The 23,055-nt window shown below is 62.8% G+C and overlaps 9 protein-coding genes across 9 annotated transcripts in view; 6 read left to right on the top strand and 3 right to left on the bottom strand.

The window, feature by feature from the left end:
• Nucleotides 1–1,237: 1,237 nt before the first annotated feature.
• F751_6125 (hypothetical protein) lies at nucleotides 1,238–1,633 on the top strand (the record flags this gene model as incomplete). The annotated part of the gene is made up of 1 exon (XM_011399759.1): nucleotides 1,238–1,633. One exon carries the CDS (start codon nucleotides 1,238–1,240, stop codon nucleotides 1,631–1,633), a length of 396 nt encoding a protein of 131 aa, XP_011398061.1.
• Nucleotides 1,634–3,424: 1,791 nt separating this feature from the next.
• F751_6124 (Mitochondrial import receptor subunit TOM9-2) lies at nucleotides 3,425–4,219 on the top strand (the record flags this gene model as incomplete). Its single annotated transcript, XM_011399758.1, has 3 exons — nucleotides 3,425–3,500; nucleotides 3,616–3,723; nucleotides 3,846–4,219. 3 exons carry the CDS (start codon nucleotides 3,425–3,427, stop codon nucleotides 4,217–4,219), a joined length of 558 nt encoding a protein of 185 aa, XP_011398060.1.
• Nucleotides 4,220–5,159: 940 nt separating this feature from the next.
• F751_6123 (Chlorophyll a-b binding protein of LHCII type I, chloroplastic) lies at nucleotides 5,160–6,759 on the top strand (the record flags this gene model as incomplete). The annotated part of the gene is made up of 6 exons (XM_011399757.1): nucleotides 5,160–5,216; nucleotides 5,412–5,457; nucleotides 5,706–5,762; nucleotides 5,868–5,978; nucleotides 6,152–6,631; nucleotides 6,752–6,759. 6 exons carry the CDS (start codon nucleotides 5,160–5,162, stop codon nucleotides 6,757–6,759), a joined length of 759 nt encoding a protein of 252 aa, XP_011398059.1.
• A 332-nt stretch (nucleotides 6,760–7,091) lies between these two features.
• Nucleotides 7,092–10,905, bottom strand: F751_6122 (DEAD-box ATP-dependent RNA helicase 18; the record flags this gene model as incomplete). Its single annotated transcript, XM_011399756.1, has 10 exons — nucleotides 7,092–7,259; nucleotides 7,522–7,793; nucleotides 8,048–8,171; nucleotides 8,398–8,648; nucleotides 8,866–9,181; nucleotides 9,398–9,657; nucleotides 9,798–9,899; nucleotides 10,054–10,172; nucleotides 10,392–10,507; nucleotides 10,672–10,905. 10 exons carry the CDS (start codon nucleotides 10,903–10,905, stop codon nucleotides 7,092–7,094), a joined length of 1,962 nt encoding a protein of 653 aa, XP_011398058.1.
• Nucleotides 10,906–11,353: 448 nt separating this feature from the next.
• On the bottom strand, nucleotides 11,354–11,848 carry F751_6121 (hypothetical protein; the record flags this gene model as incomplete). The annotated part of the gene is made up of 1 exon (XM_011399755.1): nucleotides 11,354–11,848. The coding sequence occupies one exon, from the start codon at nucleotides 11,846–11,848 to the stop codon at nucleotides 11,354–11,356; it is 495 nt and encodes a 164-aa protein (XP_011398057.1).
• Nucleotides 11,849–14,403: 2,555 nt separating this feature from the next.
• F751_6120 (hypothetical protein) lies at nucleotides 14,404–14,923 on the top strand (the record flags this gene model as incomplete). Its single annotated transcript, XM_011399754.1, has 2 exons — nucleotides 14,404–14,487; nucleotides 14,681–14,923. 2 exons carry the CDS (start codon nucleotides 14,404–14,406, stop codon nucleotides 14,921–14,923), a joined length of 327 nt encoding a protein of 108 aa, XP_011398056.1.
• A 681-nt stretch (nucleotides 14,924–15,604) lies between these two features.
• On the top strand, nucleotides 15,605–16,940 carry F751_6119 (hypothetical protein; the record flags this gene model as incomplete). The annotated part of the gene is made up of 5 exons (XM_011399753.1): nucleotides 15,605–15,736; nucleotides 15,898–15,969; nucleotides 16,234–16,398; nucleotides 16,585–16,632; nucleotides 16,809–16,940. 5 exons carry the CDS (start codon nucleotides 15,605–15,607, stop codon nucleotides 16,938–16,940), a joined length of 549 nt encoding a protein of 182 aa, XP_011398055.1.
• Nucleotides 16,941–17,375: 435 nt separating this feature from the next.
• F751_6118 (hypothetical protein) lies at nucleotides 17,376–20,474 on the bottom strand (the record flags this gene model as incomplete). Its single annotated transcript, XM_011399752.1, has 5 exons — nucleotides 17,376–17,404; nucleotides 19,313–19,388; nucleotides 19,572–19,614; nucleotides 19,759–19,859; nucleotides 20,394–20,474. 5 exons carry the CDS (start codon nucleotides 20,472–20,474, stop codon nucleotides 17,376–17,378), a joined length of 330 nt encoding a protein of 109 aa, XP_011398054.1.
• A 1,018-nt stretch (nucleotides 20,475–21,492) lies between these two features.
• The window catches only part of F751_6117 (Putative 3,4-dihydroxy-2-butanone kinase), a gene marked incomplete at both ends in the record, with an annotated part of 3,252 nt that continues 1,689 nt past the window's right edge, over nucleotides 21,493–23,055 (top strand). The window contains 6 exons of the mRNA XM_011399751.1: nucleotides 21,493–21,600; nucleotides 21,696–21,750; nucleotides 21,861–22,038; nucleotides 22,298–22,442; nucleotides 22,690–22,724; nucleotides 22,785–23,055. Coding sequence (XP_011398053.1) covers nucleotides 21,493–21,600; nucleotides 21,696–21,750; nucleotides 21,861–22,038; nucleotides 22,298–22,442; nucleotides 22,690–22,724; nucleotides 22,785–23,055 — 792 coding nt within the window. The remainder of the gene's footprint in view (nucleotides 21,601–21,695; nucleotides 21,751–21,860; nucleotides 22,039–22,297; nucleotides 22,443–22,689; nucleotides 22,725–22,784) is intronic.

The following is a 23,055-nucleotide window of genomic DNA, read 5'->3' as shown; positions in this document are numbered from 1 at the left end:
CCTCCGCCTTGCAGGCGAGCGAGATGCCGACCTCGTACTCCTGCTGTCAAGGTAGTTGCCCGACTTGGCCCAAGGATCTGGCGTGCTCCCCCTCTTCCGGCGTGAGGAGTCCCTGGTGACACGAGGATCTCTTCCGCGACCGCCCAGGATGAGGGCCCCGTCGCTACGCGGCGAGACATTCGCCCTGGGCCGCGCTCGTTGAGGAGGCAGGTAGCCCTGAGACCGCACTCTCCCGAGAACTGCATTGGCAGGCTCGCGGGTGGGCTGGCAGTCAGGCTCGGTTGCCGCCGAAGCCTGGGCCTGGCAGTCAGATTCACTCAGCCCTGCGGCGGTCCGTCTTCTCTCCGGCGGCTCGGTTGGTAAGCGCGAGGGCTGACTGGGGCCTTGAAAACTAGGTGCGCTCCAAGGTGGGGCCGGGCCACTCTCGTCGGCCCCGGCCTGCGCGGAACTGTCCGGAAGTCGCTGACCGGGGCCCCTGGAGGGCCACCCACCGCTGGCCGGGCGAACGTCGGGCGACGACGCAAACGGCCTCGCTCCAGGCTCGCCGGGACTTGCCCGTGCACGGTTGGGCAGCGCCGCCGCCTCGCCGCCTTCTGTGCTGCCGCCCGTCTCTTCCTCCCGCTGTTGCATGCCTGGGGCCTCCTGCTGCGCGGGTCGAAGCACAGGCTCCCCCTGCGCCTGCAGGTCGGCGCTCCCAAGCTGATGCTGCTGCTGCGTCGAGGCGTCGCTGCCCAAATCAAAGATACAGCGCGGCTGCGGGGCCGGGAGGGCACCTACGACGCCTTCCCCGGCGGGCATGGCGCTCTTCTCAAGCCTGTGCCCCAAGGTGATCCCTCCAATGGTTCTTGAGACCAGTCCAGACCTGGTCGGGCCTGTCGGAGGAGAGACTTGCTCTCCTGCCGCCACGCTCACCCCTGAAGCATCGAAGGGAATGCTGTCTGGGTCGCCGTGCGCTTGGCTCTTGCCGTCCACGCCGCCGAGGACGCAGTCGACGCGCGCTGCTCCATCGATCGCATCGGCGCCCGGGACAACCGTGCCAAGCGCCAGACCGCCAGCAGGTACTGCAGGGAGCGAGCGACCCACGACTGCCGCTGATACAAGCACATGGCTAGGCTGCTCAAGAGCGGCAATGCTCAGGAATGGGCCGGCCGTGGCGGCCCCCGATCCGATCAGTGTGGGCCTCCCCTTCTTGGCGTGCGCGACAGTGACTGGGACAGACGGCGCGCTTGACTGAGCGATGGGTGCTGGCGCTCCCGACTTTGCAGGTCTCGTTGCTGGGCCATGCGCTGTGGAAAAGGCCGCCAACGCCAACAGTCCCGACGCAGGGCCTCCACCAGAAGTGCCAGCTGGCTCTGCAGCCACCGAGCCCGCGATCCCTGACCGGGGCGCATGCGCCACCTCTCCGCTGCCAGCTTTGGGCGGCAAGGCGATGGCGGTGGAAAGGGAGCCATGGGGCCCATTCGCGGCCAGCACTGAGCCAGCACTCGTCGTGCAACCAGCAGCCGCGCCCTCCCTGTCTGACGGCCGGAGAGCAGCTCCGGCAGCGCCCGCCGTCTCGGTCATGGACTGGCGCGCAAAAGGCGCGGCAGTCATCGGCAGCGACGCCCCGCTCAGAGTCCTCGCCTGCCGCTGACTCGGACCGGCCCCGCAGCTCCCAACTTCAGGCACAAGGCCTGCGCCGCCGGCAGCAGGGCTGGTGCCAGCCCCGCTGGTGTGCGCAGGCTGGAGCTGCAAGGGTGGCTTGGCAGACCTGAGCGGCGGCCTGCGCGCCTGCGGCACTTCGCCAGACTCAAATGAGGAGGTGGGAGACGGGGTGCCGACCCTGACTGAGGCAGCGAGCCCCAGTGCGGTCTGAGGACCTGCGACGCCCAGTCCTGCGTTTGAATGGGCTGCTGTAGAGCGGGCAGCGGCTGCAATGGAGCAGGCAGCGGCTGCAGTTGAGCGAGGCCCGGCTCCTGAGGGGCCGACTCCAGGCTGCGCATTGTATGGGGTCCGAAGGCAGGGATGAAGATGAGGCTGTGTTCTGGGCATCGTGACTCCAAGCAGCTTGCTAATGTGTGACATAAGCACATGCAACAGAGTGGCAAACAATGCAGAAGCTCCCCCAGCCTGCAGGGTCGCAGGCGTGGCACCCCACATTGAGCGGCTGGAGGGCCCTCACCTCTCCAGCTTTGCCCTCTATCTGAGCACGGAGGGCAGATATTTTGGCTTGCAGTGCAGTATAGTCCTTGATCGAGGGCACAGGATGGGAGCGCTCGTGCTGACCCCGTGCGGCCCGACTGCCCCCTGGAATGGTCGGCTTTGCACCTTGACTGGGGACTTCTGCACCAAGGAGAAAGGCAACGGTTGGAGCTCGAACTGAGCACACGGTACCCTAGGGATCTAGCAATCGCCCTTGGCACAAACATCTCGCCTACCTTCGTCCTCCGCGTCGAAATCGATGATGAGGCGTCCCTCCATGGTAGGCCAGGCCCGCTGCTGGGCAGGCACCTATGGCACTGCATACCAGGTCGTCATGATTGGAATGCAATGATATATACTACGATCAATAAGAGTAGAAGCCTTATCGGAGTCTGTTTCCAGAAGGTAGGAATGAATATCTTTCGAGGCTCCTGCAGTGTTGTAACATGCATATCACGCATGACGCGCCTGTGTGGCGGTCACTGTATCAACCCCCTGTGCAATGTCCTCATGCAACCCCTTTCGATACCGGTACTTGATGGGGCTGGCGCTAAATATGAATCACAGAGCTGTCTAAGGTCCATTGCTGTGTCGATCGGCCTCCTGATTACCCTTCGCTGTCCAACAAGATGACATGCAGGACATACCTAGGCATGTCCTCCAGCAGAGGTGGTGCACGTCATCATCTCTTCAGCGAATGGTTGATGACCTTCGCTGACTCATTCTTGATCGGTTGGCACTCGAAATAGCTCATGTCATGCTGCTGGCAGGGTGTCAAAACAAGCTTCGCATCTTGGTCCTGCTGTCCATACAGAGGATCAGGCACACCGTGTTCAGAACAATTGTCATTCGATGACCTGCTCGTAACGCTGTACGTGTATGCAAAGGAGGTTGGTAGGGACCTCTGGCTCCCGTCAGTATGGTCGGGTGCTTAGCACATGAACGTCCAGCAATGTCTACAAAACCTTGAAGCTTTCTTCGCTATGTCTATCGTTACAGCCGAGGGCGAGGGAAGAGATAAAAATGAGTCCAACACGATGAACATATAAAAGCTGCTCAGTGCATGCTGATTTGGCAAAAATGTGTCCTAGAAGGGGTACCACCACCGCGGGGTACCGCTGTCTCCATCTTACTGCCACCACCAAAAAGGTTCCTCCCCGGACCCAGGTTACAACTTGGACCCGGCAGATTCTTTCTCCCTCGCGTATTGTACACGTCCAAAAGAGTCCCGTAGTCCCCCAGCATGGCTGTCTACGGAACCTCCAGCGGTCCCTTCCTCGGCGCATCATACAGTCTGTGGAAGCTGGCGAGGAGCACCGGTAAGTGCAATGGGTTGATTCAAGGCGAAAATCGAATCAATATTATACAGATGCGTACAGCGATGTTCTGAGCGCATCGTGTCACTCTTCGTTGTCTGCACCGTCACCTGAACAGGCAAGGCCGCCTGGATCGCGGGGACTACTTTCGTCATCCTCTTCGTTCCTCTCATCATCGAGCTTGAGCGTGAGGCCCAGCTGGTGGAGTTCGAGACCAGTCAGCTTGGTGCCCTGACCTCCCCCTCCAAGTGAAGGCCAATAGGACGCCCACTCCGAACAGTAGCAACACCTGGAAGTCCCTGCAGCCACCGCTTCCGTCATCTGGGAGGACTAGCCACACGACCCTAGATATAATGGCAGAGGCAGCACGCCCCGTGCTGCACCTTTTCCGCATCATCCTGCGGGCTCACCGGGAGAAGCTGCCAGCTCCCATGCGGGAGCTGGGCGACACCTATGTTAAGGACGAGTTCCGCAAACATCTTCGTGGCAAGACAACCCAAGAGCAGTGGCGGCAGTTCATGGAGGAGTGGAGGCGCTATGCCGGGACCCTCGCGGCGTCAGATGGGCCCCAGGCTTCGGGCGGTGTGGCCGCAGCTGACGCTTCGGGCGACATCCCTCCAGAGGTCCTGGAGACTCTGACCCCAGACCAGCGGGCACGGCTGGCAAAGCTCCGCGCGGAGGCCCAGCGACTCCGTGCAGACTTGCTGGGGGAGTCCCGCTGAGTGCAAAGCTGTAGCACTTGGGGCTTCGTGGCGGGAGCTGAATGGCTACATGGAGTGCTGACGTGAACGGATAGTTGGCTAGATCCGAGAAGATAACCTTGCAATGTGCCATGTGCTTGGCCCCCACTGGTCTTCTTGTACCACAACCACCCCCAAGGGAAGCGGGGATACAGACGCAGGAGGCAGAGTCGGGTTCCCAGATCAGCCAAACCCGGAGGGTTGGGGGATCCTACAAATATAGTGCGTTGTATACGCTTGGCGAGAATTTCCCCGCTGCGAATGCCTGATGTGTCCTATTTCGAGCATTTTAATACATCCTGTTTGGCTGTCCATGCCGTATGCATTGTATCCTGCGGGATTTCCGTGCTCGGCACACGAGGTGCCTTTCCAGGACGAGGCATGACTTGCTGACGGATCGTCGCTCAGCCCTGGCTGGGTGGTATCAAGCTAATCGATCCTTCCCCTTTTCAACACTCCTCACCCTAAAACTATCTTATACGAGGCCCTTGTCTGTGGAAAATGCCAAGTCATCGCACCGACCGCTTCTTCACGATCGACCGGGATCACTAGCTTTGGGGAACGGTGCTGGTTATTTGTGCCAGTGCAATACGGCCCTGACACGGTGGGGTGATAGTGTACGGAGGACACACATCGCTTTCATGATCCCGTATCTTTATCCACGATCGCCGGCACCCGTGCGGCGTGTGGCTCGGCTCCTGACGGCGAGTGTCAATCGCAGAAGTCTGATCTTGGTTTCGTCGCACTTTCCATCGGATCCGTGCCAGCGAATCTAGCGGATCAAGTTGGATTGCACAGCCCACCCACCTCGAGTCCTTCAAGTTCAGTGGCTGCTCCAGCTTCCGTCTTATACTTTCATTCATCACCATTTCATTTATCTGGCATTAAACCCAGTGTACACGCCGTCATGCAGTCCGCCACCATGACCCGCTCCTTCGTGGGCACCAACATCCGTCAGGTCGTCCCCAAGGCCGGCAAGGTCAGTGCCGGGCATCACTCGCTCGTTACATCTCTGTGCTTCTCGTCTGCTGCCCATCGCACTGCCGGGCAATGTGCTGCACCCCGCGCCTTGCGCGATCATGTCGGTCCGAGGCAGGGTTGATTCAACATCTGCTGAAGATTGTGTCTCGATCGTACCATATCTCACCTTTCCGCACGCGTCGACCACCCGCAGGGCCCCCGCCAGGTGACCCGCGCTGCCGTGGAGTTCTACGGACCCAGTGAGTCGCGGATGCTGAGTTTGTTCCGGGATACCCTCCTCCGATCATGAGGAGGTCGTAGTGCACCTCCTGATTACTGTTCATCTGTCCTGCATCTGTTTGTACCTCACATTGTGGGTCGAGCAGTCCACTGCTGGGCCAGCACATGTCTGTCCTTGTGAATGAATAAGTGCCTCACCCAGGGCATGTGTGAAGCCCTCTCCAATGGAGCCATGTACTCAGCAGGCCCCCTTCCACCTCCTCTGCAGACCGCGCCAAGTTCCTGGGCCCCTTCTCTGAGGGTGTCACCCCCTCCTACCTCAAGGGTAAGAGTATTTCCCCCTAAGCGCCTAAATATTGAGCAGTCATGAATCGCCTTCTAGAGTCGCCATCTGCACGGCACCCACTCCACATCCCCCCTTCCACCTCAGGCGAGTACCCTGGCGACTACGGCTGGGACACCGCCGGTCTGTCCGCCGACCCCCAGACCTTTGCCCGCTACAGGGACATCGAGCTGATCCACTCCCGCTGGGCCCTGCTGGGTACGCTGTGCTGGTGGGGGTTGTGAGGCTGTTGCTTGTGGGGTTTGCGTGTGTGATACAGGTCTTGAGCTGGACAGCCGCTTGTCAGTCCTGAGACCCTTCATCCTTGACCCCTGTGTCACAAAGACGAGCCTCGTGCCACTCCCACTCCCACTCTCCTCCACGCTGTCCAGGAGCCCTCGGCATCCTCGTCCCTGAGCTGCTGCAGCGCAACGGCGCCGTCGCCTTCCCCGGCGACACCTCCGTCTGGTTCAAGGCTGGCTCGGGCATCTTCGGCTCCGACGGCCTGAACTACCTGGGCAACCCCTCCCTGGTGCACGCCCAGTCCATCGTGGCCACCCTGGCCGCCCAGGTGGTGCTCATGGGAGGCGCGGAGGCCTACCGCTCCGGCGGCGGCGAGTCCATCGGCCTGGACCTTGACAAGCAGTACCCCGGCGGCCCCTTCGACCCCCTGGGCCTGGCCGACGACCCCAACGCGTTTGACGAGCTCAAGGTGAAGGAGCTGAAGAACGGGCGCCTCGCCATGTTCGCCAACTTCGGCTTCTTCGTCCAGGCCATTGTCACCGGCAAGGGGCCCCTCCAGAACCTGAGCGACCACCTGGCCGACCCCTGGAACAACAACGGCTTCGCCGCCGCCACCAACTTCACCCCCAGTGAGTGTCAGGGATTGATTGTTTGGGACTGTGGCCTGGGCTCCGTCTATATGAATGTAGTGCGCTGCACCCGACACCACACCTCACTTCGTCACCTCTCGCCACCACACACAACCGCAGGCGGTTAAGAAGGATGTGCTCTCTTCCTTTGCGTCTCCATTCAAGATGCTCTGCTCGCTCACTGATCGCCCTGTGAAGATGTCAGGCGGGTGGCCAGCCAGGCAGCCAGAGTCGGTTTGATCCAGCTGTGCATTCTTCCTTGGTTCCCATTGGTCCTCCCCGTGAGCTTTGGGGTGATGGCAGTTTTGCGTAGCTTCAATTTTGTGTAAGAACGATGAGGCCCATGCTGATTGGGAGAAATGAGCACAAGGGAGGAGGGAAGAGCACTGAGAATACATATGGTAGTCGAGAGAACAAGCCAGAAAGTACATTGATGTGCATGGCACTGGAGCTTCAACATCTATGCCTCGCCCTTGCTGCCAGCCCTCCGCTTCTGTTTGCGCTTGAGCTTCGCGGCTCGCTTCTGGAGTGCCGTCGCCAGCTTGCGCTTGGGGGCCGGGGCAGGTACACTCTCCTTCACCTCTGCATCGCTATCGTCCGACATGCCCAGCACAACATCGAACTCGTGCTGCAGGTTGGAGAGGACAGAGGTCGTGAGGAGTCTTTGGCTTCTGGACTGATCCATCATGTGCTGGTGTGGTCTTGCGCATACCCCAAGACAGAAAACCTCGACACTCCTGCATGCCGGGGACACTGGTCCCAGGATCGCACCCGCACCTCACACCGCCGGGCACCTCGTCCCGCCATCACTTGCGTCCCTTGGCCTTCCTACCGCAGGAAACACTTCTAAAGACTGACCTCCAAGCACTCCCCAACTCCCCCAAACCAACCTGGGAGATCTTTCCCCGCCGCAGCTTCTTCAGCATGGTGTACTCGGTAGCCAACTCCTCCGCCTCATCCGCCGCCTCGAGTGCACGCCGCTTGGCGGCCGTCAGCCGTGCCCCCGCCCCCACCGCCTCGGTCGCCTGGCGAGCAGCCGCCTGGCGGGCGGCCTGCTGCGCCGCGCGGTGGGCTGCCTTGGCGGACTCCCGCGGCCCCTCCGCCTCCCGCTTCTTCAGCAGTGCCTGCCGCTGCTTCTCCCGCGCCTTGTCATTGAACTTGACTGTGGATGGTGAGGGTGGGGTGGGTGCAGGGGGCTGTAACGTGTTGGTGGTGGGAAATCACAAGGGCAATGGGTGCACATTTCTGGGATCACAACGAGTGGCAGCTATCGACACGACGCTCAGGCCGCACAGCACCCACAAGATGGGATGCTCTGCACAGATGTTGTCCTCGGCAGCAATGTCTCAAGACAGCTGCCACCACGACCCAACTCGATCCCCTGCGCATCACCACCCGCCAACAAACCCTGCTCACTGCTGTCCACATCTATGGCGGAGGGCTCGAAGCCGGCCAACCTGATTCCCGCCTTCTTCACCTCCGGCATGCCAGGCAGCCTGAGCAGCCCAAACGCGGTCGCCAGCTGGCCCAAGGGGACATCCTGGGGAGAGAGTTGTGGAATGGGTGTGGCCGAACAAATTGCAGCCGCGAGCTCAGTGGGCCTCGGCCAGGTGCAGGCTCTGTGAGCTCGAAGAAGCTACCCCCTGGTGCTGCGGGCCTGTGCCCAGACGACTCTCCCACGCCACAGATTTCTTGGCTGCCTGGCCAGCGCCGTTGTTCGCCTCCCGACCCAACACCCTATTCAGAAACACACCACCCTCACCCACCTGTATCCTGAAGATGTAGCGGCAGTGGTGCTCCTTGTACCCGCGCACGTACGACACAAAGGCCTTGACCCCGGCCTCCATGAAAGCGCGGTCGGCCTCCGCGGCGGCCCGCAGCCGCGCGTTGGTGGCGGCGCCATCCGCGGCCGCGGTACCCAGCACCGCCGGGGTCGCGGGGCGGAGGGGCACCTTGCGCACCCCCAGGAAGTCCACGTAGGAATCCTCATGCGGCATAAGCAGCAGCAGCGCGTCGCCTGGCATGAGAGGAGAGGGGGGATGGACTTGATGAGTTGTGGGTCGGGCAAGGATCGCACTGGGAGAAACGCGGCGAGTGGTGTATCCAGGCACGCCTCGAGTGCCGGCTGGAAGGAGGCCTTCAGCCCGGCCCTTCCACCTGCCGGCAGGAAGCGTGATCACACACGCATACACTCACCACTGCCACCAACCTCCCCGCCCCCTCCCACCATGTACCTGAGCGGCCCATGCGTGCGGTCCGCCCCACCCGGTGGATGAAGGCGGCGGGGTCCTGGGGCGGGTCGGCCTGCACGATCCAGTGTACGTCGGGGATGTCCAGCCCGCGCGCCGCCACGTCGGTGCAGAGCAGCACGCCGGTGGTGGCGGCCGCGTAGGCCTCCAGCACCGCCTCTCGCGCCGCCTGCTTCATGCGACCGTGCAGCGCGCTGACGACCAGGCCGCGCGTGCCGGGCAGCAGGCCCAGCGCCAGCAGGGCGTGATCCACGCAGGCGCAGGTCAGGAAGTAGACGATGATCTTGCTGTCGGGGTGGGCCTGTGCGTTGGCGTGGGTGGATGGGCGGGGGGGTGGGGGGTGTTGCAGGGAGGGACAGTGAGGAGGGTGCATAGGGCCACGTAACTGAAACACTTCAATGATGCCACACGGCACTGCAATACGTCCAATCGCGCAGTCCGATGCTGATCATGAACATGCAACCCAGCTCAGCCTGACCCTGCCAGCCAACCCTCCCCCCCTCATCAATACCCTGACCTGCAGGAAGTGGGCCAGGACAGCAAGCTTGTCGACGGCCTCCACAATGTGGTAGCAGATGGAGAGCGTGCCCGGCGTCCGCTGCTCCAGCTCATCCCTCTGGAGCTCCGCTTCCCAGCCCGCCGCCTCGGCGACGCCCTCCACATCGGGCCGCGGGGCGGCGGCCGCGCGAGACACCGCGACGTTGACGCGCACGGCGTTGCGCAGGCCCGCCCTCGCCAGGGCCTGGACGGCCTCGGTCTGCGTGGCGCTGAACAGGCCTGATTTTGGTTGGGGTTGGGGGGTATGGAGGAGGTTGAACTGCGAACTACAGTCGCAGGCGACAGCCTTCATTGGAATGCAATACTGCTCGGCTGTCATGAATCTCCGGCGTTCATCTCCAACATTCTCCCGCGCTGACCTGTCCTTCGCTGGCGGGGGAGGGCGGAGATGATGGCGTCCAGCTGGACCTTGAATCCCATGTCCAGCAGGCGATCCGCCTCGTCCAGCACCAGGATCTCCACTGCACATAGGAAAGGAAGGAAGGGGGAGGATGGTGAAAAGGCATATCTTGTCGCTGTCTCCTGGCAGAGGACGGTGCTCCAGACCATGCGCTTCTCTTGGGTCATGAGCTTCAGACCCTGTGGCTCTGGGCTCTGAATCGAGCGACACCTCACCCGTCTTGACCTCCAGCCAGGCGGCGCAGCGCTGGCGTATGTCGTCCAGCCGCCCTGGCGTGCCAATCAGGACGTTGCTGCCGCCGTCGCGCAGCTGGGCCACGTCGTTGGCAGGGTCGCTGCAGTGTGTATGTTTGGGAAGGCATGGGCGTCCAGAGGGGCTGGCGAGCCTCGATGTGCCGCGGCAAGTGTATCATGGCTCCTCACCATGGCGGACCAGGCACACGACTCTGAGCAGTGGTGGACTCCCCGCATCTGGCCATGTGAGGTATTAATGCACCAGCAGCAATAACATGCTTGCTGTCAAGCACCTCTGCCACCCCCGGACCCCCACACACCTTCCTCCGACAAGCAGGGCGGCCTTCAGCCAGGGCACCGATGCGATGAACGGTTGGGCGACGCTGTATATCTGACGCGCCAGCTCGCGCGTCGGGGACACCACCACCGCACCCACCTGAATGCCACGGGTGTAAGCATCGGTGGCGGTGAGGGCACAGAGATTGTGGTGCAGGGTATGTGCAGGACAATCCCGATTCAGGACAGCAAGGAGCACAGCGCAGGACTGCACACTTGCCAACCCCAGGGCCGCTACCTCGCGATGCCCGGCCCGCCACCCACCTGATGTATCGTCAGGGGCTCCTCGAGACGCCTCATCTTCTCGATGAGAGGGATCAGGAAGGCCAGAGTCTTGCCCGAGCCGGTGCATGCGTCCACTGCCACGTCCTTGTGGCCAGCAAAAAGAGGAATGGTGGCCTCTTGCACGGGCGTAGCCGTGCGGAATCCCAGTTTGTCCAGGACGGCCAGCGTCTCGGAGGAGATTCCGCCCAGTTCCCGGAAGTCGCGCCCTGCCATGGCACTCTGTTTGCCTGGCAAGCTCGCGCACAGCGACAAATCAGGAAGCTGAATGAACGGAGTGTATGGATATCATGTTCATAGCTGAGTGCCAGGGCAGCGGCGTGGGCTGGACTGGTCATGGTGGGAAGGCCATTCATTGGCAGTCTCCGTCGCGCCCAGAGTGGGGCGACACTTGTGCGCGCGGGCCGGCGGGAAGATGCTCATGACAGCGTGCCTTCCTGCCGAGTACACAGGCTACGTCCCCTTCCCTTGAATCCCGTCACAAGGCATCGGCCTCCTGCACATGCATAGTTCATGAAGTGATTTCCTACAAGCACTGATGCATGCAAAGTTTCGGTGATCGCCACTCTGTCCTGTGAATCCGCACCTCGGACCCTTGCAGTCTAGCATTACACGAGCTTATAGCTTACATGCGCTCGTGGGGTACCATGCCACAATGGAACCCTCAAATTGTTGCCTCGGAAGGGTCGGGGCCGGCCCTGCTTGTGGCAGGAGCAGCTGCGCTGACAACGGGGTTGTGCATCGGGTATGCCGTGGGGAGGAGGTCTGCCCACCCACATCCGAGCAACGGCCATGCGGGGTCTGGCCACGGCCATATGGGACGGACATGGAGCGATTCTAGCCTCTCGAGTTTGTACCCATCGGCGCCCTCCTGTGAGTTGTCATGCGAAACACTTGCAGCATGGCATGGACCCATTGCATACTGTGTTCTTCTAGGAAAGCTGCGCAGACCACCCTCGCGCCATGTTACCGCAGCTGGAGCCCCTTCCCCAATGAAGCCCGGCTCTTCGGCAAGGACCCTGTCTGGGGAGGGCGGGGACATGCTGAGAATGGCCGTTGTACTCAGAACTGACCTGCCATCAATGGTGAGAGATGTGTTCAGGTGTGAGGGGGGGGGGGCGGCGCTGATCAAGGCTGCCAGTATTTCAGTAATTTTCATTTGTTGTTCAACCTTGTCCGCATAAGAGGGCAGACTATAAGTGATGGCGCTTGACCAGGTGCTTTGAACTTGATTCGTCTCCCGCTCTCACGTCGTCTCGTGGCAGAATGAGGCTCACATGACCAGAGGCGTCGCATGGACGATGCTGGGCATGTTCAAGAAGCTGTGGAAGCGTAGGGACGAATACTTGAAAGCATGGGTAAGTGGTATCCGTGGCCATAGACGCTGAGCAGTTAATGTGTCAGGGTTGCGCTTATTAGGAATGCTGTGCCTTATGTGATCCAGATACCCATCGGATTCCTTACCTTACCCCTGCACAGGACCTGCATGGGCGATCCCTACTAGTGCTTGGAGCTGCCAGCGAGGAGGCACTGCTGAACGCACAAGCCGCTGCTCGGTGGGCTGAGGTGGTGAGATCCCCTTACATTTCACAATGCAAGTGTGTCATGTGCCTCCCACTGACCTCTGCTCCTTCCCCCCACCCCGCCCGACCAGACGCATCTCGCTCCCGACGCACACATATGCGGGGGTGCCAGGCCAGCCAAAGGAGCGCTCTGTGATGGTGGTGGGACCCGCCAGTGAGAGGCTGCTCCGAGAGACCCTTCCCGAGCTCCAGATTCTTTAGACTGGGGGGTTATGTGGGGAAGGTCGGTGCCTCTCCCCTCAAAGCTTCTGAGACTATGTTGCAAGCCGGTTGGCCCTGTGGGTGATGCACAGGCGAATTCCATGCCCCATCGCCTCCTTGACATGACTGCATGACAGCCAGCCGCTCAGTACTCTGTCTCTACCTGTTCCTGGAGTGTGACTGGCACGGCGCAAGGCATTGACTGCTGTTTGAGGCACAGTGCATAACCCCTTGCATGACGACATGCTTCCCTTGATCACTCACCCCCACACCCCTCTTGGACAAAGTTGCCACATTCTGCACCGCTTGAGGATTGATTGTTATTGGTACTGCCTCATTTCCATGCCCAGACTGCTTCTCTGCCCCATGCATTGACAGCCTGCACCGCGGACTCTGCATCTAATGCTGCCAGGGTGGCAGGGCCAGGGGATCCACGGGTGGTGCCCGCATCTGCCTCAAACGCCCAGGGGTGCCGAGTTTGTAGCTGCTGGCGCATAGACCTGCATCCAGGAGTGTGTGACGAAAGCGATTGTCTCTGCTGCATGAACTGAAGCGAGGTCAGGAGCACATGATGAATGACAACCGATCAAACGTACTTGAGGCGCCTGTGCAGGACATCAAGGTCGCCGCGCATGCTCTGCAGGATACGAGCTCGGGTACCCAGATCCTCTACCAGCTCTGAAACGACTTTCGGCGATGATCCGGAGTGAAGAGCTTCTTGTATACTTCGGACCTGATCAGTCCTGTCAGCAGGGTGCGAGAAGAAATAGGCTGATGTGCAAGGGCGAGCTGAAACCAGATGCAAGGACTGGCATCGAGTACTCACAGTTTACGCTGTATAGCCTCCATCGCTACTGCCTGTGCATGGTGTGTTGCGCTCTTGCCACCCATTGGCACGTCTGGCGTCGGGCGGGTTGAAACAATGAAGCCCAGTGTAGAACCTGATTACTGGAAACCTTCAGATGCAACTTCACTTTTGAGTCCAAGATTGCTGAATCTGTTCCAGTCTGTATGCCGACAATGGGCGCCTGTGCTTGACTTCGCTGTCGAAACCCTTTGCTTGCCGGGACAGGCTTTCGGCACAGCACAGCATGCACCGATCGCTTTCGCTTCTTATCTTCTTTCTGCATTCGCTTTGATGCATCACTGACGAGCAGCATGTCGCAACGGGGACATTGATGATCTATTGATGTTTCGTTGATGACCTGAATTGAGTCTGCACCATGTCGCTCGCAATGTGTATGTCTGTGAGCTCAAGTATAAGGGCAACACAATCGGGCAGCCCTGCTCGAAGCACTTCCCGGCCTATGTGAGCGGGGAGGGAGCCATATCCATCCCCCCACGATTCGCCATGGTTGTGTGTCGCCCTTCACCCCCATCCAGCCCACACGGTGTCAACCATCCCCTTCACATCTCGCTGCAAGCAGGACTGCAGCCACCAGTGGTGGCTACTTCCAAGGGAGGCTCCCCCTCCTGTCGCGGAGAGGTCGCCGGAGTGCTGTGCCTAGGGCTGCCATCTGCCCGGACAATGCCAGCATCCTGGTCGCGGGGGAGAGTGATGTAGCACTCGAAGTCACGCGGCTCTTGCGGGACCAAGGAGCCTGGGTGTGGCATCTTCAGCAGGCAGAGGACAACAGGTGTGCTTGCACGAGGCAGGGCTGGGAGCATGGGAGCAAGAGTTACAGCAGCAGGTCCCTCATAATTTCTGCGTCTTGCTTTCCTTCCAACGTCTGAGCTTGTCGCTGTAATAGATGTATGAAAGGAGATTGAGCGCTGGGGTCCCATGCGGTCTCTCCACACTTGTGACCTCACCCAGCCCCCATCCAGCCCAGTATCCTCCCCCCTGCTCATGCACAGGGAGCACATCGAGGGAATGGGCGCCATCGTCGTGAAGGCCGACGCAGCCAGGGCGGATCAGATAGATGCAGCCATGGCTGGAATCGATGGACTGCAGGCGGTGGTCTCCACCCTGGGCAGCATTGCTGAGCCTGGCACGTCCTCTGGCGGCACCCTGGTGAGTAGACCACGAAGTTGGGTGTGCTTCCACACTGGTCATGGCAGCTTTCCTTGAAGGGCAGGGCGATTCACGCTTCATTGCGACAGCATCCCCACCTATCACGCATTGTACCTGACGCAAGGAATGGTTCTGCATCTCAAACCCACCGATTGGCACTCAATCACCTGGATCTGTGACCGACGCCTCACAGGGCACGGTTAACCTGGTCAGGGCGGCTGCTGGGCTTTCTGTCGAGAAGTTTGTTCTGCTGGGCGCCGGGGAAGCAGTGGACCACTTCAAGATCTACGATGGCCTCAATTATGTCATCATCGAGCCGCGCAGGGAAGGCCCTGCCTCCGCCCAGGAGGTGGCGCAGACCCTGGTGCAGGCCCTTGTGACAGATGCAGAGGACGGCAAGGTGGTGCCGTCCAGTGGTGCAGCATCCAGTGCGTGACATGTTGACTGCCCAGGAAAGGGATGGAGCCATGCAGCCAGGAGACTGACATGTAAGACATGTGTTCCGTTGTGCTGCCGAGCAACATGCACTCAAGACCCATTGCTCCTGGCACAGCTGCCAGGCCGAGGGACACACCGGAGCGCGCCTGAACAAGCCTGGAAACGAAAGTGCACGACTCCGGTCGCAGGAATGACATGGCGCGACAGACGGCACATTACTCCACTCTAATGCGCTCGTAAATTATACAATAGCTCTTCTGCATCCGTAGACGCCCCGAGTCCTGTCACAGCCCCATTTGCAGCGCTCCGGCACGGCACTTCCGGCGAATGGAGCGCAGCGAGGTGACGGGCGCTTCAGGGTACAGTGAAGGCACCACAACCTTGTTGGGCCTGTCCCAATCTTCGAGGTCCCAGAGAAGTGCCCTGAGCTCCTTGCTGCGACGGGGCCTTGCTGGCAGCTTGGCGGTAGCTCTGTCGCCCTGGCGCCTCCTCCTCGCCTGGGCCTCCTGGTGGTCTGGCCTCCTGCTCTCCGCCCTCTCATACCTGGGCGCGACCCCAACCGGGTTCCTGCCCTACTCCAAGGTGACATGCTGCGATCATGACATGGATGATGGGCGAGATGGGGCATCCTCCAGTAGTAGACAAGGGCACCGGCACTGCCCTCCCTGACACCCAGTGCATGTTGCTGCCTGCCTCCACCTACCTGGCATGGCTGGAACCTGCCTGTTCCCTTGCCTGTCAGTACCAGGAGCTGGGTAACATCGTGGAGCACATGCACTCCCGGGAGGATGCCTTCCGAACGACCATCAGGGTGAGCAGGGGCAGGGACGGTGTGCGCCAGCCCACAGAGTGCGGGGCAAACCCATGTGCATGCATGGGAAGAGCTTGTACATCTCATCCATATGGCCCCTAGACCCCGCGTTCCGTGGCTGTGTGTTGACACCCCTCTGTGTCTCCTGCATCCTTGAGCAGGAGTTGCAGGACAAGCTTGATGCCAACAATCAGGACAAGCGAAAAGCCCTCCGAAAACTCAAATCTACGCTGGTGAGAGTTGGGAAGTGCTGGACGGGGGAGGGGGGGAGCGTTCATGCAGGGCTGTATGGCGACCTGTGTAAGGGAGCAATCCAAGGGGCTGGCTCCCATGCCCCGCCATGGAGTGATGGTGAGTTGTGTTGGTACATACGGTCTGAGCTGTCGAGTGCCGCATGCTTCACGTCACTGGCATGAAGCCCGCCTGCATGGCGCTCCATGCCGTCCAGGCCACACCTTGCACGCTCTTGCAACAGCAATCCCCTTCCCTACTCACAGTCGGAGCTGGAGCTGACGCACCAGCGACTTGGTGAAGGAGGGGGTCCCTTCGATGCAGATGCACGCAAGCAGGGGCCGCTTCTCACCGAACGGCCCTCCAGTAAATCTGGACTGCACATCTCAGCGGCAGTGCTTGCCCTGGCTGTCTGGTGGTTTTACTCCCAGGTGGGTTGCAAGGGAGGGCATGGGAAATCCTTGTCCACCCAGCCCAGGCTCTGGAAGGGGGATCGGTGCCTGCGAGGCAGAAGTGAGGGCCAGCTTGCTTGCCTGCAATGTTAAAAGTTCCATTCCTATTTCAAGCTAGCTTGATTCCTTGCACCAACAGTCTCTACCCCTCCTTTCCCTCTTCAGGACCAACCAGCCCTGCAGAGGAAGGTGGTCTTCTCCGTACTCTTCCCGGTGAGAAGCTGTTGTTGTAAGGGCTTTTGCAGGCACGGCAGCTGTCCATGCTCATGCCCTTGCTGGTCTCGGCGCCTGTGCCACATTTGTAGATCCTCCTTTGTCTTGTCATTTGCTGGCGACCTTCCTTGCACCACCACCCCTCCCTCCCTTCCCCCCCTCCTTCTCCTCTCCAGCTGGCATGGGCGTACGTCGCGGCCCTGGGCAGCAGACGGCCGCCCATCACGCTCCTCTGCTGCGCCTGCTGGTTCCTGACCGGGTTCGTGGCGGCCTACCGCCTCTCGGCGGCCCAACGCACCCTCCTGTAGCGGCATGTGATGGCGAGGATCTTCCTCGCTCCCCACCATTCTACCACTTGTGTAGCATGGACGGCCTCCAGTGGGGACAGCTCGTTCCTGATGACTATGAAGGGGTTGGGGAGCATGCCGCCGCGTCGCCATGCCCCAGATGGGAAAGTGGGTGCACTGGCAGGGCATGGCCCCAAACAATGTGCCTGCGCACACTCGTCGAAGCCTGCTCCATCCTCACCACGGGCCTTGTGTTGGGCCTGCATTGCATGCCGGGTCGGCAGCGAGTCGTAGCAGTAACCTATTACATACTGCAGGTGTGCACCGTTTACGTAACATTGAGTGGAAGGGGGGTTTGAAAGTCTGAGCACGACGTTCTGACCTAGAGCTAAGGAACAATGGGGGACGGGGCTGGGCATGCACCGGTGATGGCTGCGGGCCGCACCTGCACTGGTTTCAGCAGGTGGGAGTTTCGGGGTCCCGGCCTGCAATAGTCTGGGGCTGGGACCCAACCGGAGCATGCTAGTACAAGGTGGTGCAGAGGTTTGAAGGCGTAAGCAGAGTGCAGGGTGGGGGGTGATGGAGCAGGAGAGCGTGGTACTGTGACGCACGAGGGGATGGTTCGACGAGGGCCCAGGGGCCCCCAAGCCACTATTCTTCCTTGGCCAGCACGGACGCCCAGCAGCGTTGGAACAGGCCAGGCCGGCGTTGGGGCCTGGTCGGTGGCCTTTCATGCGGCGCCCCGGCCTGCAGGCCTGCCCCGCCCCGACCCTCGCCGCCCGGCCGGCTCCCCCGCGCCCTGCGCCGCCGCGTCCCGCATGGCCTGGGACTCCCTGCTGCGCACGCTGAGCTGGCGCTGGATCACCGAGCCCGGGGTCGTGGCCCGGCTGCCCGTGCCCGACACCTCCTGCGCCGGCGCCTCCTGCGCCGCCCGCGTCGCCGGCCCGGCCCCCACCGCGCTGCCCGCCGTGCGACCGGCCTCCAGCGCGGCCTCGGCCGCCCGCGCCGCAATGTGCGCGTGCGCCGCCAGCAGCAGCTGCAGCGGGCTGGGCGGCAGGGGCGTGGCGGGCGCGACCACGGGGGTGGTGGCCGGCAGCGCGGTGACGGGGAAGGTGGGCGACGGCGTGCGCTCCGGCGGCCCCGCTCGGCCGCCGGCGGCGCCACCGGGGGCCTGCTGCCGCTGCGAGGGGCCCTCCGCCGCGGGGGGGGGACCGGGCCACGCTCTGACCCTGGGTCGCGGCCTCCATGGTCTGCAGGTAGCGCAGCAGGGCGGAGGCCGGGCCGTCGCCCGACGTCGCCGTGGGCGGCGTGGAGGCCTCCTCCCGCAGGTACGGCTGGAAGGGCGAGGCCGCCCCCCCGCGCGCCTGCGCGGGCGGCTGCAGCGAGCGCGCGCCGCGCCGCGCGCCGGAGAACGGGCCGCTGCCCACCGAGGTCTCCGCCTCCGCGGCGGAGGCGGTGCCACGCGCGGGGGCCTCGTACAGCACCCGGCCGCGGAAGACGGGGATGGGCCCCACGCCGGCGGTCTCGCCTGCGCCGCCGGGCGGGGAGGCGGACCGCGGCCGCGACGCGAGCGGGGCGTCGCCGCCGGGCGGCGCCGCTCTCGCCGCACCGCTGGGGAGGGCGGGGGCGCTGGGACTGGATGTGGCGGGGGGGGCTGCTGCGCGGGGGGGGGCTGAGGCAGGGAGGGCTGCTGCAGGGAGGGCTGCTGCGGGGCGCTGCGTGCCACCGACGCGCGAGCGGGCGGCGCGGGTGCCCGGGGGTAGGACCAGGCCCGGCAGCGGGGGAGAGGTCTCGCGCCCCTCCGCGCCGCCCGGGCTCAGGGGTTGCGGCGCCGGCGCGCCGGGCGCCCCCCGCGCCGGGACCCCCGGCGGAGAGTTGAACGCGCGGCGCCCCGCGCCGCTCGCCTCGGGGGGCGTCCCCAGCGCCAGCAGGCCGGAGAGCGAGGCGCGGACCGCGGTGGGGCGACTGGGGCGCTGACTGCCGCGCGGCGGGGGCAACCCGCCCGCCCCGGGCGTGCCTTCGCGCTCCTTGTCGGCCGCGGACGCCGCGGCCTCCGCCTCGCGCTCCCGCTCCGCCTGCTGGTGCTCCCGGTACGCCGCCTTTGCCGCGTCCGTGGCAGCCTGGAAGGGGGCGCGCTGCTCCTCTGCAGAGCGTGGGGGTGCGATTGGGAGGGGGGGGTCATGGGTCTGGCAGGAGCGTTTGAGCGGCCATGCATTCCTGGCCGCGGGAGGGCAACAAAAGGCTTGGCGGGTTCACCCCCGGCCAGCCTGGGGGCCTCGGAGCCCCCCCCACACTTGCTTGCCACCTGGAGGCACAGGAAAGCATACGGGGGCGGTGCGCACTGTGCCCCTTCCCACGCCCACACCTCCTCCTCACCACCACCGCCCACACACCAGTCATGGCCCGCCAGGAGACGGAAGCTAGCTGCGAGAGCGTCTTGACCTGAGGGGTCGCGCGCGGGTGCTCCGCCTGGTGGAAAGGAGGGAGCAGAGGGAAGTGGGCATGATGCTCCATGGCCCTGGAACCTCTTCCCATTGGCAGGGCGGGCACAGGCTGGTTCCTCACATGCTCTGATGCAACACAGTCTGCTCTGCTCGCCACCCACCCCCCCTCAACCACAAACGCCGACGGGCACACTGCGAGGATGCTCACCCTCCATTGGTCCTTGAAGGCTTCCAGGTAGTAAAAAAATGCACTGCAAAGTGAGCAAGAGAGGGATGTCAACATCTATGAGCAGGTCCCGCTGGATGGTCACGGCCACTGGGCAGGATCAGCCCCTCCAAGCCGCCCCGCATGCAGATCAACCTGCTCCACCAAAGAAAGTGGCCTTGGGCCTCACCTTTTGGGACGGGGAGGGGTGCTGGGGCCCGCGGGTTCCTCCGCCTCTGCCCCTCCCTCCCCTGCTGCAGCGCTGGGGGAGGCTGCCTCTGCCCCTGCCGCCTGCTCAGGGGATGCAACCTGTGTGAGGAAGAGACATCATGTGAGTTCGGCCTGTCTGCACCCTTGCAATCATCTGCCTGATGGCAGGCGTGGCCCATATGCCTTCAGAGCACCACACACCAGGGGTTCTTGGTACTCCAGTTTCTGACGCTGCTGCTGCTGCACTGGCAGCGCGGCCGGCACTGCCAGGCTCGGGCCCAGCTGGGGGGCGCCCCTGGGGCTTGGCCCCGGCACATGCACAGCCTCCTGGGAAGGACAGGCGCCATCAACAGTGGGTTGAGAGCTGCGCTGGCATGGCCAACCAGTGGGACAATATGGATTCGCCATGTGTAGTCCCTCCCCCGCCCTGCCCCGCTGACGGCACAACACCGACAGCCACCCCCCCCTTCGTCATCCTCGAGCAACGCGTGATCCCAGTCCTGAAAATGTTCCACACATCCAGATTTTCACCTCTGGGGAGGCTGAGGCTTGCGCCGGGTCATGGCTGCCTGCTCGTGGGGTGGGCATTTCACCTCATGGCGTGAGCCGGCTAACCAGGATGGGTTCCTGGCAGCAGCCGACATACGGCCCGCCCCGCGACCCGTACCTCGCAGCGCAATAAAGGCGACCGAACATCCATATGCGCATGCACCCACATTCCCTACCTCTTTGCCGCTGTGATGGCGGATGATCCGAGCGCCGACTCTCCTCGCTGCCCTCTCTATGGCGCCGCTGGCCAACAACCCTGGGACGGGCTGATGGGGCTCGAACCCGCGCGAGCTCCGCCTCAGCCTCCCCGGCGCCTGTCTCTGGCCTGCACATGGATGGAGAGTGGCATGCGATGTGAACTGCATCGCCCCGCCGCGTCCATGCGCCGGCATCGGCGTGGTCGTACATGTAGAGGCGCATGTGGGGTTGGAATTCGCGTCCCCTCGCACGCACCCTTGTGCCCTCTGTGGAGGCTGCCGTGTTCTCGCTCGCTGCCTGTGCCCTCGACTGCTGGGCCCCAGGGCGGGAGTGGCTCCTGAACTCCTGGGCACGGGCTCCTCCCCCGTCGAGGTCGACTCAACGGCAGGTCGAGGGCCCTGGCGGGGTGGCATGCGAGCGTGCAATCAATTCCCCTTTTCCAGGCATGTGGAAAGTGCTGGATCAGGGGAAGGAGAGGCTCTTCACCAGTGATTCTTGCATAGGCCGGGCAGTGAGTGAGGGTGGTGCTCGGACGGTGTGGGCCCGGCCGCAGGTGGCATGCGCCCGACGTTAAACCAAGGTATGGATGTGGGTTATCGCGTCCCACATCCATGCCTAGGCGTCGGTTTGGATCCATCGGGCGCCAGTGCTGCGCTCTCTCGGCACGCCCAAAAGCAATTATCGGAACTGTCAAAACTGTAAAGTTTTGTCCATGCGCCCGGCCCACGTGCATCACATGCCCAAGGCAGGACATCGAGAACCCTACCGCATACCAATTTGCACACTCAGCTTTTATTTGCTGATGGGGCTAAATCACGTTTGGAACATTTATACTAGAATATAATTCTCTGTACTCGAATACAACACACAAAAACTTCCCTAGTCCCCAGCTTCAAGAGCCCTGTCGACAGTCTCCTATACGACACCGCTCACCCACCTCCCCGCACCTTATCGGCAGCTGAGCACGATGGCGCAGCAGCACTTTGTCAACAAGATCGAGGAACTCGTGCAGGAGTCCCTGGAAGGGTTGATCGACTCCAACCCAAACCTCATCCGCCTGGATGGCTATCCCCACGTATGGTGGTGACGGGAGGGGGGTCGAGAGTCGCTGTCCCCTATGAACCGCAACTGCCCTGCCTACTCACCCATCGATCCCTCCTCCTCAACCAGACCAAGGTAGTGTACGATCGCAACCACGATGCCAGCAAGGTGGCTGTCATCTCCGGTAAGGCTGCTGGGGGGGGTGCGTTCGCGTCGTGCCCCGGATCTCCCCCCCAGACATGCACCAGAGGCACACAGGGTATATGTCAATATGCATTCCCCGGCTGTACATAGGTGGTGGCTCTGGACACGAGCCCGCGATGGCGGGGTACGTCGGGGCCGGGATGCTGGCCGCTGCCGTGGCGGGGGACGTGTTTGCTTCCCCCTCCGAGGACGCAGTCCTGGCCGCCATCCGGGCCGTGGGCGGGCCCGCGGGCGTGGTCCTGATCGTCATGAACTACACCGGGGACAGGTGCATGGCACAGCTTGCATGCGTTTGCTGCTGGGGGGATGAGGGGGTTGATGGCGTGGGGCCCTCAGTGCAGATGTGCTCGTCCTCATGTGCCTGGGGAGAGTGCGAGCAGACACTCGGGCGCACCTCCCGGTGCCTCGTCTGTCGCCACCCGGTGGGCTTGCGTCGCTCCCCACACCCAGGTCCCCCCCCTTATGCGCATCCATGCACCCCCGACCCCCCTGCTGACCCCACACCCCAAACACTCCCATGCACCCAGGCTGAATTTTGGTGCCGCCGCTGAGCGCGCCAAGGTCGAGGGCATCCCCGTGGACATGGTGATCGTGGCCGACGACGTCGCGCCCATCGAGGGCGGCACCGTCAAGAACCGGCGCGGCATCGCCGGGACAGTCCTGGTGCACAAGGTGCGGCGTGGGGGGGGGGGGAGGCGCGTTCTTTCTGACTCGTAGATGAGAGGGTTGGATGAGGAGGCACAGACGGAGGGCTGCCTGAAGACACAACCTTACCATGGGACGAGAAGCCTGTAGCTTTTCATGAGCTGCCTGCGCACCCACCAACCAATTCGTTTCGGAGGTGTGTGCCGGGGACGCTGTCTGCCCATCCATGCGCACACACACCCCCATCCATCCCCCGACCCGGAAACAATCGCAGGTGGCTGGCGCTGCCGCGGCGGAGGGCCGCCCGATGTCCGAGGTGGCGTCTGCGGCGCGCGGCGCGGCGGCGGCCCTGGCCTCCATGGGCTGCAGCCTGTCCACGTGCAACGTCCCCGGCGCGCCGCCCTCTGACCGCCTGGCGGCGGGCGAGATGGAGATGGGCCTGGGCATCCACGGCGAGCCCGGCGCGTACAAGACCGCGCTGGCCCCCCTTGACCAGATCGTGGGGCGGCTGGTGGGCCATCTGGCCGACGCCGGCGCGCTGGACGCCGCCTCCCCCCGCGCCGTGCTGCTGGTGAACAACCTGGGCGGCAGCACGCCGCTGGAGGTGGGCGCGGCGGCCTCCTCGGCCGTGCGCGTGCTG

This window comes from Auxenochlorella protothecoides (genome assembly GCF_000733215.1).
Source record: "Auxenochlorella protothecoides strain 0710 unplaced genomic scaffold scaffold82, whole genome shotgun sequence".
NCBI lineage: Eukaryota > Viridiplantae > Chlorophyta > Trebouxiophyceae > Chlorellales > Chlorellaceae > Auxenochlorella > Auxenochlorella protothecoides.
The sequence above is the reverse complement of the archived record's forward strand: the minus strand, read 5'-3'. Positions and strand labels throughout refer to the sequence as shown.